At 37.4% G+C, this 16992-nt stretch overlaps 1 protein-coding gene across 1 annotated transcript in view; it reads right to left on the bottom strand.

Annotated features, from left to right (window-relative positions):
- Positions 1-16992, bottom strand: part of LOC118279202 (transcriptional repressor p66-alpha) — a 20122-nt gene extending 3130 nt beyond the window's left edge. The window contains 21 exon segments of the mRNA XM_050698389.1: positions 628-767; positions 2030-2149; positions 2762-2846; positions 3344-3396; positions 3671-3756; positions 4045-4130; positions 4457-4540; positions 4542-4655; positions 5248-5449; positions 5746-5864; positions 6240-6338; positions 6821-6865; positions 7136-7225; positions 7593-7697; positions 8158-8256; positions 8917-9057; positions 9486-9640; positions 12157-12289; positions 16320-16401; positions 16480-16532; positions 16827-16992. Of these exon segments, the coding sequence (XP_050554346.1) occupies positions 631-767; positions 2030-2149; positions 2762-2846; positions 3344-3396; positions 3671-3756; positions 4045-4130; positions 4457-4540; positions 4542-4655; positions 5248-5449; positions 5746-5864; positions 6240-6338; positions 6821-6865; positions 7136-7225; positions 7593-7697; positions 8158-8256; positions 8917-9057; positions 9486-9640; positions 12157-12289; positions 16320-16401; positions 16480-16517 (2073 nt within the window). The 5' untranslated portion in view covers positions 16518-16532; positions 16827-16992 and the 3' untranslated portion in view covers positions 628-630.

The following is a 16992-nucleotide window of genomic DNA, read 5'->3' as shown; positions in this document are numbered from 1 at the left end:
TATTTATGCGGCCTCTCAGGCCCTACGTCGGTACTAGTGTGACAAAAAAACCACGTCGGTAGCTAAAGGTTAAAAAATGATGACTATTATAGTGACTAAACTAACGGTTTACATTTTCTCCCAACGCTATAGATAAACCCCCCATTGAGCAAGCGTGGTGATTAATGCTCAAACCTTCTCTGTGTAAGAAGAGGCCTTTGGTCAGCAGTGACCATTTATAGGCTGTTAACTACAATCGAGGTGTCATTTCAGTCAAAAAGGATTTGTTTAGACTTGCATTAAATGGTTAAAATATAAATAGATAATTACGATTAAAGAAACACCGAAAAAGTAGTACCGTACAAAAAACTACATTATACGTGTAAATATCGTGATATTTCAAAACAGTTTTCTTTTATTACTAGCTGAAAACTTAAAGCTTTTTTATATAGTAAACGTTACCACACCCTAGGATTTTCTCCAGATCACATACACTAACACCGAAACCCGAAACAACAATTTGTGGATCACACAAAATGTTGCTCCGTGCGGGGATCGAACCCGCCACACGTTGTACGACAGCCAGTTGTCCAGCTACCACGCCAATCGTACAATCAATATCCATCATTATCAATTTAAAATACGTACTTATTAATTCTTCGTCCATGGGTTCCTAGTGTGTTGTCCGGGTATCATGTCGAGTAGATACTGTCGCTGCGCCTCTGCCACGCGCTGCATCTCGGCCGCCATGGCCGCGCCGCCGCCGGAGTTACTGCCGCCCTTACCGGCTGCAAGATACGATACATGAGCAGAATTGATGCTCACTAGATTTGCTTGTGAAGCGGTCACGCTATCATAGGTTGTATTGTCCTCGATATAAGTTTTTAAACTGACATGGTCACTAACACTAGAATTGGAACTTAAAACGGGATATTTACCATGTTTTTCAATATTTATGAGTTTCCTCTATGAGTTATCCTCTACATATACTACGTGGCAATAGGCTCACCACCTATTACATGGGACTTACAACATATATTGGGAAAAGTGAGTGTACATTGTACATGATATGCACCTCTGCCTACACCTTCGGGGATTAAAGGCGTGACGATATATTATTATATTATGATTCCTCTACATAAGATCGTTTCTATAATGTAGATAGATTCGAGATAAAAGTTATGCCCGGTGTCAACAATTGTCCCTTCGTCGATACCCCGTTGTCCCCCTGAGTTTGCCGTCACCGCACTGCTATTTTATATGCATATGCATTACAAGTAAATATTAAAAGTAAAAATCGTTTAAAATATAAATATACTGTGTGTAGGGGAGTGCAAAATCAAAGAATACTGAAATAATGTCAAGTTACAGGAATAACATAAGCAACATTGATTTGCAGCACATTTAAATAAAAATCTTCAATCATTCGTAATTAACATCATTGGCCTAAAAACAGTTTTGATTTTAAATTTCAAAACTTCACATTTTATATGTTATAAATCGAGAATATCATTAGGATTACTAATCCAAGCAGTTGCGACTGCGACCATTAGTACCCTAACGCTAACACAAGCATTGCAAATAAAAAATAATTCGTCATAATTTAACACTAGCTGGACGTTTAGACACTTCAGCCCTTTGCCATCTAACAAAACCACTGATCGTAATATCACCAGCTAATATTAACTTAGATTTTAGACCGAAATCACTCAACTTAATTAAATTCAATTCATTCGATCTAAAATGAAGTGTGGAGGGGACATTACTCATTACGATTAGTTAATGTTCATAATAATCGTATTTCTTCGCAACACATTTTTCTAGTAGCGGCATTACGTGTCATAATGAGCACCTCTGCCTACCCCTTCGGGGATAAAAGGCGAGACTGCTTTGCTACATTTTGTTCTAGTTTCTCATAAAATTATCGTTACCAAATATCAAATGAGCAGACTAGATACAATACAAAATGTCCCTTCCACACCAACAGATCTAACTACAAAACTAAATAATAATAAAAGAAAAAGTGTGTGTGAATACGTACAACGCTTACCTAGCGCGGAGGCTTGCGCCATCGCTAGTTGGTACGTATACAGCAGCGGAGAGAACTGCATCATGGCCGCCGCCGCCGCCGCCGGGGACATGCCCGACGTACCGCCCGCGCCCGATAGACCTAAGGAAATAAGTGGCGTATTTATAATGTTTTTTCATGATATCTATTAATTATTGCAAGATAGTACATAAGTAAAAAGGCACATTTCTCAGTGAAACTCAAGGCTACCTTTCTCGGGAGACGATTCTGATCACTCAATATATAAGGCAGTGATGCCCGAATACTCAAACGCTACTCAATTTTAAGACACTCTCAAATGTAGTTCTGTCACTATCAATTCTATATAAAATGACAGAGATAGCACGATATTTAAGTACAACTTAAAATTGAGTAGCATTAGAGTATTCAGGCGTGAGTTTATAAGATATTCATTACATAATTATACGCAGCAAAAAGTATTTATCGTTAGTAACGTTGATCCTTACGCTTCTATGGCGAATATAAAAGTCCTGACGTTAGGTCAAAATAATTCTATTCTTAACCCTTCGTATGTTTGGAACGTGAATCCACGCGAGACACAATGTGTTTTTTATTGTTGTCTTATATACGGCATACGAGAGTTTAAATGAGACTATTCATATAACAACTGTTGTGTGTAGCACAAGGTTATTTCTATCTTTGTAATAATTGTATAAAATTTAGAATGACGTGTTGAAATGACACAGTACGTACCTCTGAGTAGTTGATGCTGCAGCGCCTGCATGGCGGCAGCGCTGTGTTGCTCGAAGGCCATCTGGGCCGCCGCTACGGCCGCCAGCTGGGGGGAAACATAACCAGACAATACGCTTCTACAAGTACCACACCGAGGCTACCGCACTACTGGCCCGGCTCGACCGGGGTAATAGCACAGCCTCATACAAAACTGACGTCAATTAACCGGAGCGTTATGCGCTGCTTAATAAGTGAGATTACCAGAAGACTAATCCTTCCCTAATTTCTCATCTCTAATACCAAGTACTCCCCCTAAAAGCCGGCAACACACCAGTAACTCTGGTGTTTCGTGGGTTCACGGGTACGCTTACCATCAGGTGATCAATCTGATCGTTTGAATTAACATAATATCTTCAACAAAAACGTAAGAAAAAGTGTTGCAGGTTTACGTAACATTAAGTGGTTTTTTTACAGAAATATGTTGCTTCTACAAAAGTATAAGAAAATCCTACTCTGTTCATAATTTGTTGTGCATATAACTTTAAAAAAAATCTACAGATGAAGAATATAAAAGGCGGTAATATAATATTTGAGTGTAATTACCTGGTGTTGCTTACTGCTACTGCTATTCTGACTGGTGCTGCTTGATGACGAGCCTGGAAACGAAAGCGTACAATTACTTTGACTTGTAAAATAGACAAATATATTGGGACAGATAGTCTTCGATGACTTACGGTCAATTTTATCCATACATTTGTAGACTTATACAGAATTTTAGGACATAAGTTTCATGCAAAATGTTTGAAAATTTGATCTATTTCGGGTAAGTAAATCAAGAGACAGAAAGGGTATTTAAAACTGGCTCTTACACTACAATCAGTCAAATTAGCGTTTATGCTCATAATTGTACAATTATTTTACAAGGCATACCTTTTCCTTTCTTGGCTGGCACCTCACTGGGTTCTCTGGAGCGGTCAGAGTGGTGGCTACGAAGCGACTCCGATGATGACATAGTTCTGAAAGAAAATACAGACAATGTTCATTAATTTGTCATTCTTATTTGAACCTTTCAAATAATATTTGATGTGGATAATTTGATGGACATTAGAAGAAATTATCAGACACTAAAAGTAGACTGTCAGATACAAGATGCAGATATTAGAAGCAGAATGACAACAAAAGTTAGTTAATAGTTATCAATTTATTGCAGTCTTTACATAAACATGTTTTATTCATTGAATGACTATCATACATGAACTGAAAATAAATGGCAATAAAGAGCAATAGTTATAGCAGTAACATACCGTGGCGCAGGCGGTGGTGCGGGAGTCTTGCTGGGCGCCGGCGACGACGTCGACCCGCCGCGGGACGTGCTGCGGGATACTGACATCTGTGGATACATAAATACATTAAATTAAAACTACTTTTTGAATAGGATTATTTCATGGACCTAAGAACAAGCTTCATCCGGTTTTGGCGAGATTCCCAAAACCACTGTAATTCCAGAAAATCAGGATATACTGTAGATATAATATAAAACACCGAAACAATGAAGTGAATATGAGTAACCACTATCTTGGATCCCGTAACAATATACGTATATCATTATAGGCAACGCTTCTTTACAACAGTAGTAGCTAACAATTTCCTTTATCTTCCTTATTAGGCGAAGAGTCATTATAGTGTAGTTAGTAGAATAAGTAGTATAGTCCATGCCTGCAGCGGGCGGTGCGTGTGCGCGTGCGCGGGCGGGGGCGCGGGCGCGGAGTGCGCGTGCGGGGGCGCGGCGTAACGCGTGCAGCGGGGGCGCGGGCGGCGGCGGGGACGCGGAGGGCGCGGCCAGGCGCCGCTCGATCTCCTGCTCCTGCTGCAGCGCGCGGACGAACGCTGTCTTCAACCGCGCTGTGTGCTCCGCCTGGAAACATACATCAGATATTAAAACATACATCAGATATTAATCTTGATGAAATAATAAAAGATTAGGACTATAGTCTATTATTTATTTAAAGAATGAATTAACATTGACATCGCACTGTCTTTCAAAATCAAACATAGAAAAATTATAAAACTACAATTGTCAAAGCACAAATACGTGTCTTTGTGTATTTCTATTTACTTCTATTAGGCACTATGCATGTCTGCGTTCTATCTCCAACAAATTTTTATGTTCTATGTTTCAATACACAGTTAGGGTCTTTTTACAGTAGCGGATCGCAAGTCTTCAAAGTAAAACAGATGTGCAACATAATTGTAATGTACTTGTTCTGCTTTGGTGGCTTTAATACCTACTTCACCTTCTTATCATAAATATAGGTACAACATTGGTCATCGCTATTATGGATATAAATTAAATACATGACCTATTCAATAAAGTAGAAGGTATCACGAGGAGCTAATGAAAGTAAAGAAGCGAATTGCTATTTGAAGTGGAGGACTATTACATGAGCTTTATTCAGTAATGAAAGTCCTTTATTAATTAATAATTATAATATAAACAATACTCTTACCTTAAGCGCCCGCTTAACATTCCCGCTGACGCAGAGTTCACATAGCCGGCGCGCGGAGGGCGGCGGGGGCGCGGGCGTGAAGGTGGCGTCGTGTCTGCGCGCGCCCCCCGCGCCCCCTGCGCCCCCGCGCTCCCAGCGCCACACGGGCGTGAAGTCGCAGCCGCACTGCGCGCATACTGCCGGCACCGACGACCGCGGCATGCTGAAGGGACATCACTTTATTATACTCCATGAATAAACTAAGGTCGAGATTGTTTTTTTTTTTAAGTTAGCCATAAAAGACTTCGTAAATTGGTTCTTAATTCGTATGCGAAAATCGAACAGAAGATCTATCAAAAAGCTTCAATAAATGCAGGTGCGTTAACAAATACATGATACGAGAGAAAATCCTAATGTGAAGCAATGTTTATATTTAAAAAAATCAACATTTCTGTCCCTATATTTCTTTCAAAATTAACTTTTCTAAGTGAAAACAACAACACTGAGCAAATAACTCACCGGTCTTCATTAGTAAGATAGTCGACGACATGTTCCAAGCCGACCAAGTAGACGAAGTCGGTGTTGCTGGGCGACGGGATGAAGTTCATTTCTGGTGGCGGGGGTTTGGGAGGGGGGATCTGGAACACAAACACATTGCATTTTATTCATTTTTTAAAGTCTATAACTCACAGTAAAAGCTAAAACGTAGATATAAGCACAACAGTTGATTTTGGATTTTTATTATTTTGTAGTATTTAGTATTTGAAGTTTTATGCGGGCAAATGATATTCACTCAGTGTAAAATACTGGCATTTAGGCCGTACTGGTTAATTTCAACCTAAATTTATAATACTGCCAGAAAGAACACTACTCTTGACAATATGAAAGCAGATGATTTAAAGAAGAATTGACAAAATGAATTAACAATACATGGCAAGACATAACCAGACAGAGTAATTTTGTTTGGAATTGTGCCTTAGCAAGTTATACATGTGTAAATATCTTGTACATACCTGCAGTAAGGTCTTCTCGAGCTGTTTCCGTAGTGCAAGTTTGGCGGCGGCCTGTCGCTGCGCGGGGGTCTGGGTGTCCTCGGAGCTACGGGAACTTGCCTATAACACAAGCATTGCATTCGTACTATTGGTTCTTATAACTTTTTAATAGGAGGTTTATGAAGAGCTTTTCCTTTCAAAAGGGCTTGTTTTTATTATGATGTATGGCGAAACTGTAAACATTAGGAAGTAAATTCAGTGATACTATACCATAAAAGTTTCCTTTTAAAATTAAGTATGGCTCATATTGAATTCACATTTCACACAAAAAGGCACAAATTAATATAAAATCACTTTCTAAGATATCGAAACAGTGAATCATCAACAGCCCATGATCGTTCATTACTGGACTGGGTACATGGAAGGTGTTTGATTCTTACTCTTTAATTTTAATAAAGGATCCTATAACCTTTCAAATATACACAATCTTACATAAAATCCAACAGAAAAAATAAGGAGACTATCCCAGAATGTATCTACACATGTACAGTAATATAGATAGTTGTATTATTAGTGAAATGACATCACATTTCCATACTCACTGCATCACTCGTGCTACTGGTCACCGACGAGTTGTCCTGAGGTTGCTTGCAATGGATAATGTATCGTAAATACCAGTGTACGAACTACTAGCAATATTGCACTTTTTTAACTTCAGCCATGTTTTAGAAAACTAACTGCCGCACTCAGAGACATAAATATAAACTATTCATTAGTAACGATTTAGTATCGAAAACGATTGCTAATGAATGGTTAAGTGAGCATTTCATGACTGAGTACCGCAGTAAATCTTTAAATTACCGATGAAAATATGTAATTTCGTATGTTCTAATATTGAGTATTATTGTAAGAATTACCTTATTAGAGGCGGCATGTTGGCTGCTGGGCGGCGGTGCCGGCGTGATCGTCACTGACGGAGTTATGCTCGCTCCGCCGCTTGTCGACGACTGAGGGGAAAGTTATAAGAAGAATGTTACAATGAATCCTTTTGGTAGAACATTTATTTTATAAAAATTTCAGCATGCTATGCGTAAGCTTATTAGTTTATAACTATTCAATAATGATGTCAGTTAAAATACTACAGTATTTTCGAGAATTAAGCCGAGAAACAAAAAAAAAAACACTTTAGCTTCATCTTTAGCTCGACTCGAAGAATTCGAAGTCGAGACCTTTTCGTCAGAAAGTCGATGCTCTCGACGAACGAGGAAGTTAGTTCATTCAGACTTTTACTATAAATTGTAGCTTACACAATTTGAAGACACTTTAATGTAATGTAATAAGGCAATTTAATGTAATGAAATAAAGCGGGGGTACCTGTGAGCGGTAAGGTCCGGGAGTGAGCGTGGCGCCGCCGGGCAGACTGGACGTACGGCGCGACGTACTGCTACTGCTGGCCGCCGCCGTACTACTGCTTGTACGCTGCACGGGGACATATTGAGGTTATAATATGAAGAATGTTTGTATGATAATATTAATGATATAAGACACGAAATCTTTAGAGTACCTATCTATAGAAATATCTTTAGAGTCTGAAGTATCTAACTAATACTAAATACACGTGTGTAAGCCATGTTTGTCAATCAAACCTATCCTCCTGTAGATATGCTTACTAAAGAACTTTGACATGAGCTCCGTATAAAGTTAGCTATTTAAAGATTATTGTCATCAATTTTCCACAAAACATTATAGAAACGTAAGAAGTCATAAAATCATATAGCACGCGACCGTCAGCTGGGTCTGACTGTATAAAAATACTACGTTCGCCAACCCTCTTGCCAAGTGTGATGAGTATTGGCAAACCCCTTTAGGGTAAGTTCATATTCAGCAGTGGACATTTAGTGGCTGATGAATAAAGTGATTGTATGTAATAGCGCCTTACCTTGGTCTGTTGGTGCGCGGGCGGCGGAGCGGGCGTGACGGTGACGCCGGGCGGGACCACGCACCCACTGCCCGCCAGGGCCGTGCCCGTCGCTGGGTCCTGGGGGGGGGACATATTAGTACATCATTCGCTTGCATCACATTTGGATACACTTATTATACTTAAATAGAGCTTTAATCTTTGTCGTTAGCAGAAAATTAATTATATCGACGGTTGAAAGACCTAAGCGACATTTTTTTGCGATATTGAGTTAAATACATATTCGGAATCAGTGAATTTTCTACATCGAATGATTGTCTATAACTCAAAATCGCAACAAAATATTGCTTGGATCAATTAACCTTTCAACCATCGATATGCTGCTGATGATGCTTAAGCAAAGTATATCCTAATATATAACAAGAAAAGTTTTCCTTTTGCGTCTGTCTGTACTGTATTTATGCCTTTGATCGCTATACACAGTTAGATAAAGTTTACAAATTCTTGAGGAAAAGTTCACGTAGAGAATTCATTATGGTTTTGACCACGAAAAGGTACGTGTATAAAAAACTAGCTACTTCCGCGCGGTTTCACCCGCACTGCTCGGTTCCTATTGATCGTGGCGTGATGATTTATAGCCTATAACCTTCCTCGATAAATGCGCTATCCAACACAAAAAGAATTATTCTAATCAGACCAATAGTTCCTGAGATTAGCGCGTTCAAACAAACAAACAAACAAACTCTTCAGCTCTATAATATTAGTATAAATAAAACATACCTTAGCGGGCGGCAGGCCGGTAGCTTGCTGCGACTGCCTGAGTTTCCTGAGCAGCACGAGTCGTGTCTCCTCGGCGCGTAGCTTCTCCCGCAGCGTGCGCAGGCGACGCTCGCGCTCCCATATCTCCGCGCTAGACAACTCCTGCACCGACATAACAAAGTAAGGTTTAATATAATACTATACTTTCACAGGAAACTACCGACCTACCCAATTACCGAGGTCGGGTAAAGTATAATACTTTACATTTACTACTTCCGAAAATTCTCAGTCAATGTGGAGTCTAAAATGGTATGGGAAGAATGTGTGGAAGTGTGAGAGAGCCATGCTTCCGCACGAATTTTCTGTGAGAGTTCTACCATGAACTCACAGAAAACCAACGTGAAACGACCCTTAAATTCCTAACCACTAAAATACCGGCAACGCACTTGTAACGCCTCTGGTGTTTCAGATGTCTATGGGCGGCGGCGATTGCTTACCATTAGGTGATCTGTCTGCTTGTTTACCGGCTTGTATAAAAAAAACGTGAAGATTACGAATAGAAAAAGCCAGTCATGCCAATATTTACTCACTCGGTGCCCAGCGACCGGCAGCGGCGGTTCGTTCTCGTCCTCCTCCGAGTCCTCGTCGTCGCGCGGGTCGCGCGGGGACTCGGGCGCGGCCGCCGGCAGCGAGCTCGGCGTTATCGACACGTTCACGCTGCCCGAGTTCAGCTTGCTGCTTACATCTGTTGGGGGTGTTAGTGTGTTAATATTTATGTATGTATGTAAAAATAAGTACAGTAAAACGGGGGAATAGGGATCGAGAGTTGAATAGGGACAGAAGAGGGGTGAATAGATACTATGAAGAATTTCCTTATACCTATTCACCCCTCTTTTGTCCCTAGTCACCCCATTTTACGGTAGTGAAATTAACATTTCACATTTGTAACTTGAGAATCTAACTGCACGGTTGGTGCGGTAGCTGGGCAACTGGCTGCCGCGCAACGTGTAGCGGTTTCGATTCCCGCATGGAACAACTCTTTGTGTGATACACAAATTGTTGTTTCGGGTCTGGATGTCATGTGTATGTGAACTTGTATGTTTGTTAACATATTTTTGCAGAGCTAAAAACTTAAGAACCGCTGTACCAATCTGGTCGGACGGTCTAGTCAGTTGGTTCGGCCCTATATCAACTTCAACAAGGATCCTATAGCGCTTCGAACATGGTTACGTATTAATCTTACTAATATTATAAATGCGAAAGTCTGAGTTTATATGTCAGTGTGTATGTTTCTTACACAATCAAGTCAAAACTGCTAAAGGAATCTCGATGAAATAGGGAACAGGGGTAAATTATGGTCTGGAATAATATAAAGGATACTTTTTATCCCACTGGAACGCGGGCGAAGCCGCTGGCAGAAGCTAGTTCCAGATATCCATTATTTGTTTATGCTTTGCCTTGTATAAAAACAAATCTAGACACACGGCAGTGTGTCCGCCAAGTTCGAGCAAAAAACCGACACACCGGCCGTGGGTTATATTACACGAACCATTTCGGGCCAAGTTCGACCCACCTATAACTCAAAATCTATTTTATCTACGCATATGAAATTTCTAGTATCTGTCGAGATCTACTTACTTATCTAAAATACAAAATTTCATTAATGTACCTATTGTAGGTCTTGAGATATTGACGTCAGAAAATCGCTATTTTTACTATACACTCACTGACTGACTGACTCACTCACTCACTCACTCACTCACTCACTCATCAAAAACCTAGACCACTTCCAATGGTCGTATTGACTTGAAATTTGGCATGGAGGTAGGTCTTTAGGTCAAGGTAAAGGAAAAAATCTGAAAATGGCCAAGTGTGAGTCGGTTTTAAAAATAATGAAGGTGTAAATTCATACCCCTAAGGAACTAAAACAAAAAAATTATCTATATCTTCCAATGGTCGTACCGACCTAAAATTCGTTACGAAGGTTTGTATTTAGTCAAAGTAAAGTAAAATAAGAAAAAAGAAAATAAACCTTACAAAAATAAATGAAATCCCACCCAAAACATAAATGTGAAAGGCTGCCAAGTTCGATAATATTGGAATGCTTCGCCTATAAAAGAAGTGAGATCTAAATAAGTACCAAGTTCCATACACAGACCTCAGTTAAAAATGATATAACTTGGCAAGTTTTAATAGAAAATTATATACTTGACTCATTGCGTTTAGTAGGTTTATAACAAAGTGTGTGAAAACTTGCCAACTTGTTATATCATTTTTAACTGAGGTTTGTGTATGGAACTTGGTACTTATTTAGATCTCACTTCTTTTATAGGCGAAGCATTCCAATATTATCGAACTTGGCAGCCTTTCACATTTATGTTTTGGGTGGGATTAATAAGTAACAACAATTGTTAAAAAGACATAACATAACCCACGGAAAAAATATCAGAAACAAAGCCACACAATGCTTTATCAAAATCTATTATCAATCTTCACCACACATCTTAAAGTATCACGTTAATTAGGCATACGGTGGAGAGTTTGTCTCGAGATAACAGCGAGTGATAATGTTTGATTAGGTTATACATACACACACATATTTTGTGTAACGCCAGTTATCAAGCAACAACTCTAATTCATTGAAACTAGGTCAATATCTCTTTGTAGTGTTATGTAGTCGTTTCAAGATTTCTTTACTAAGTACATAGTAAATTCTATTACGTCATCAACAGCGTAAGAGTTCGTTTTTGGACTATGAGCGACAGCTACATAAGAGTTTGCTATTATTTCTAAGCTTGATAGGCAGGATGGAGTTTAAAACATCCAGGTCTATCAGAGTGTGCTCTTTTTGTAAGCGGGGATAATCATCCAATGACTTCTCCCGCCTTGGGCGAGGCGAGAGGAAGTATCAGACTCTTACTAACTAAAAACCATCCTGTTCCTACTCCTACTTTTTGAGCCGGAGCCACGGTAAACCCGTTAGTCCACAGCTCCGGATCAGTGCCTGGTCTCTGTCAAATATGTGAAGTGTGATGTTTCCTTCTTTACCCTTCGAGGATGTCACAGGGCAAAGATTAATTAAAAAAAATATTCATACACATACATACATATAGACTAACCTAAAACCGTTTGTTTGTTCTCCTGTCATGCAAAAACTATTGAGTTGATCTTGATAAATTTCGGAACATAGATAGATAGACTTTAGTCTGAAATACCACTTTGTTTTTTATAACTTTTTGTTTGAAAATAAAATAGACTTACCAGTGAACGGTGCGGGACTCGGCATAGAAGGCTTGCGGTGCGGCGGCGCAGCCGGCAGCAACACAATATCAGGGCTCTCCGCATAACTACGCTGTTCCGAACGAGGGCGAAGCACCCGCTTGCCACTGGAGCCCTAAACATAACACATATTACTATAACATCAACATAATAAGAGAAAATAAGGAAAAAATTGTGTGTTGATAAAGTATAAGTGCAAGAAAATTTCTATAAAACAAATCTACAGAATAAAATCATAGTTTTAAAAAAATATTCAGCAATTTTATGGCTTGAGAGTTAGATAAAAGGACTCATACTTCATTTACTTTTAAATGAAATATGAGATAAAGAAATCAATAGTTTAAGAATAAACTTAAAATAATAAAATCTCATTTCAGGTTCAGGAGGATAAAAGCCTAAGTGATTAAAGAGTGCCAATTTTTTACATCCAACCAAACTTGAACTATTATGAAAGGTACGGAGATTGAATCGATTTAACTGAATATAAATGATTAAACTCCATTTACACATAAATATTATTATGGAGACAGCAATAACATAATGACATAGTTGGTCCATTTTTTTGGGATTTATTTTATAGAAAATCTTGCCCCACATTAGGACTTTTTACAGTTTCACATACACATGACACCCAGACTCGAAACAACAATTTGTGGATGACCCAAGGAGTTGTTCCGTGTAGGAAACCTTTACAAGTTGCACGGCAGCCAGTTGCCCAACCACCGCGTCAACCAGACAGAGAGAAATAAGTCCAGTTTGGTAAGCAAAGAAATTAGCACTTATTAAGTATTAAAGTGAACGAATATAAATAAAACTAGGCATAACTAATAACGTATGAAGCAATCTACTCACAATCCTTAGTTGTTGTACCTGAGTAACATCATTACAATTTGAGTTTACTCATCAAATGTCACATTAATGCAGAGACAAAATAGATGTCGCTTAGCACATGCATATTAGGGCAGTATTAGTATTTTTTTAGTTTTCTACACTAATATTATAAAGAGGAAAACTTTGTTTGTTTGTTTGTTTGTTTGATTGTAATGAATAGGCTCAAAAACTACTGGACCGATTTTAAAACTTCTTTCACCATTCGAAAGCTACATTATCCACGAGTAACATAGGCTATATTTTATTTTGGAAAAAAATAGGGTTCCGTAAGATATTTTGATTTTTCGGACACAAACTGAAAAAAATCAACCAAAGAAGTTACTTATTTTGCGTACGCTGCCTAAACTACAAAAGATAGAACCATAAAATGTTATAATTAATTGTAGATATTATAAATATCTACAAAAAAGTCCGCGACACACTATACCTATCTATGTCGAGTGAGGCACAACAACCACATTTTTATTTAAAAATCTTGATTTTTTTGGACTACATTTAAACGCGTTTATTTTACTCATGCTATTAATCCTTATCAAGATAAATTATTTCATCAATAAGTACAGTTTATGTTGATAATATTTGGTCTTTGAATGATTAAAATTGGACGCTTGGTTTTGAAGTTGTGGTGAAATTAAAATATTACGATTTCTGCTGCACGGCCCGTTGCGGTCGCCAAGGCCAGGGGTGCGCGTGCGGGAAGGGGTGTTTAGATCTATGAGTAAGGTACCCGCGCGGCTCATATTTCATATTATAAATGCGAAAGTAACTCTGTCTGTTTGTCTGTTACGCTTATGCTGTTACGCCTAAACCAGTAAACCGAACATTTTTGTGCGGGAACATTGATGAAATTTGGTACAGAGATAGAATAGACCCTGAAGAACAACATAGACTACTTTTTATTGCAAAAAAATAGGGGAGAATGGGTAAAAATAAGAGATGAATGGTCTTATGGAAATTCGCCATTTTTAAAGCTGTAACTAAGGGGAGAGTGGGTAAAAATAAAATGCACGGAAATTAGTCAGTTTTAAAGACGTATTATCGAAACTTTGTATAGACACTTAATGGGGAACGAAAGAACATAGGCTACTTTTTATGTTAGCAAATAAAAAGGGTAGAAGGACCACTAACACAACCACGCGGACGAAGTCGCGGGCAAAAGCTAGTAGTACATATAACTGTCGATTTCACCCAAAGGCCCTTCTCAATCCGCGATTCTCTAACAATCCTTAAATCCCTAAACCCTAAAAGGTCAGCAACGCATTTGTTACTTCTCTGGTATTTCAGGTGCATATGTACAGCAGCGATTGCTTACCAACAGATGCAGCGTTTACCGGCTTTTACAAAAAAATTGATTGATGTCAATTTAAGACATTATATTAGTGTTTAATAGACATACTTAATTGCTATGTATGACTTCATTACTTTTCAAGATGATCCAACAAAAATAGAAGAACTATTTACATTTTCTTTTCAAATTAAACATACTAGTTTCTGCGAGCGGCAAGTATCCTATCACCCAAGTCAACTTACCCTGGTAACCAAATTTCGTAAAAATCTGTTCTGTAATTTCAACATGATTGTAGGACAAATTGAATGCAATAAATTTTTCACATTTATAATATTAGTGTGATATAATAAATATGTAATGATGCCAAGTATTACAAAGATACTCATAAAATGCATGTGTTAGTTAACATCTATTATCCTCATAGAAAACAGCCAGGTTTTATGTGTATATAATATTAATAATAACTTTGGGTAGCATAAATATCACCATCAACAAAGGCTACACTCCTACTAAAAAATAAAATTCTTGAACAAACAAAATGTCGAACATCTGTAACAATGAACATAGTACCTCCTCTTTTTTTTGAAGTTGGTATATAATGATGAATGGAACAATTGAAATATAGGTAATAGAATATAATATTATATTATATAACCAATTATTATTTAAATTACATGAAGGACCACACAATAATTTGTGGTAATGGTAATCAATTCTTAGTATAAATTGAATGCAATTGTGCTTTGACATAATGTTAGCATTTCTGTGCAATATTTCCTTAAATGATGTCATAATATTTGACTTTTACCTGTTCCATTGAAAAGATTTTATTTCAAATCTAGGTACAACTTTTAAAATAAAATAACCATCATATTGGTAAATATTGATGACTGTCGAGGAAGCGAAAGAATGTGTACTAAGATTTATAGCAATAGGCATGAGGTTACACATGTACAGTGTACAGTGGTAGACTCAACAATCCAATCATCAGTTGGGTAAATATATTTGATTCAAAACTTTCAGTGATAACAGTGTGAAATTATACGATATGTTAATATTATGTATTTTAGGTTATATTACCTCTTAAATGTACATTCCTGTCAACCCCTTTGTGAAATAAGTTATGTATCCATGTAAAAACTAAGCATAATTAGCCTAAGTTGATGAAGACAAACAAAATAAACATTTGCATAATTATTATTATCTCACAGTTGTCTAACAAAACCTGGCTGTATAGAATTTTGTCTTAATTAAAAACAATAAGACCCATAAATAAAGTACTCTACTTTTTTTATAAGCCCATTCTTTCCCACTGTTTGGCAAAGCAAAGGTTTTCTATAATTCCAATGTGTATATAGGTTAATTTATAATTAATTTTCATAAGTAATTAAGGTATTTATATCATTAACATCAATTTAAATGTTTTGTTGTATTTACAGATGAATTTTTAATTTTTACTAATGACACAAAAATTTTACATCAAAACCATTGTTCAAGTACTTACCCTGTCAATCTTTTTTGAGAAAGCAAAAGAAATAAACAAAGATTAATATGTTACATAAATATGACTAATATGTACTTAATACAAGATGATTGATTAACATCTTAGATAAGAAAATAAACCTTCATCATTAAGAAATATGGCGTTTTCTTCCTTGGCTAATTTAATAAGATTAATATTCAATTTAAGATTGATATTTCCTTATACTGCAGTATCTCATGATTGTTAGTGCAATTAATAATTTAACTGCAACCTCTTCCTTATTTATAGAGCTAATTTTATCTGTGTTACGACCTCCAGCACTGATTTATGCATGTGGTATTTATAAACAAAGTTAGACTACAATGGATTGGAAAAGGAAGTACATACATACTGGCCATTTACATAAAGGTACATTTTATAGCCAAATACTGGTGAAAAGAGGTTTTATATTGAATTTATGTGAAGGTATTTATTTTTACTTACATGTGGTGGTGGTTGAGCAGGCGTAATAGTCAATCCACTGGCCGTCAGAGCCCTCAACTCGCTCAATTCCGGTGGCAATGCCCTGTATTCATAAATAAATTACATAATTCCACATTATCACAAAATGTAAACAAAAATATGAAATTAAATAATAACTCACCTGACGCTCAGGTCAACCGCAGAATCGTCTACGTCCATAATGGTTACTCACTTCTGTAACAATTACGTATTACAATTAAACACAAATAATTTAGGACATCAATCAATATAAACAATACAAATTTTAATGATCACTGCACTCAATCTTCGTTTTAAATAGAGATTGTGAAAAACACCACGTTTAGCAACAGATTATGTCGACATTACAAACAAATTGGTAATCATTTAGATCGATTTTTTGTCAACCAAATGTAATGCACACGCACGCATCACCGGGATCACAGTTGACAAGACAACGGTCAATGGGCGCGAGTAACAAATTCCACTATTAATTTCAATAAAATATACCTAATTTCTATCACCAGAATCTAGTCACATATCTTCTTGGTAAACAAAATGTTAGACGAATGTTTTTGCGCGAGATAAACGAATTTTAATTTGCACTCTAGCAGTCACAACAGCATTCCTCTCGCGGCCATTGATGACAGATTAAACAGAATAATAATTGTTATCA

This window comes from Spodoptera frugiperda, chromosome 14 (genome assembly GCF_023101765.2).
Source record: "Spodoptera frugiperda isolate SF20-4 chromosome 14, AGI-APGP_CSIRO_Sfru_2.0, whole genome shotgun sequence".
Taxonomy (NCBI): Eukaryota; Metazoa; Arthropoda; class Insecta; order Lepidoptera; family Noctuidae; genus Spodoptera; species Spodoptera frugiperda.
The sequence above is the reverse complement of the archived record's forward strand: the minus strand, read 5'-3'. Positions and strand labels throughout refer to the sequence as shown.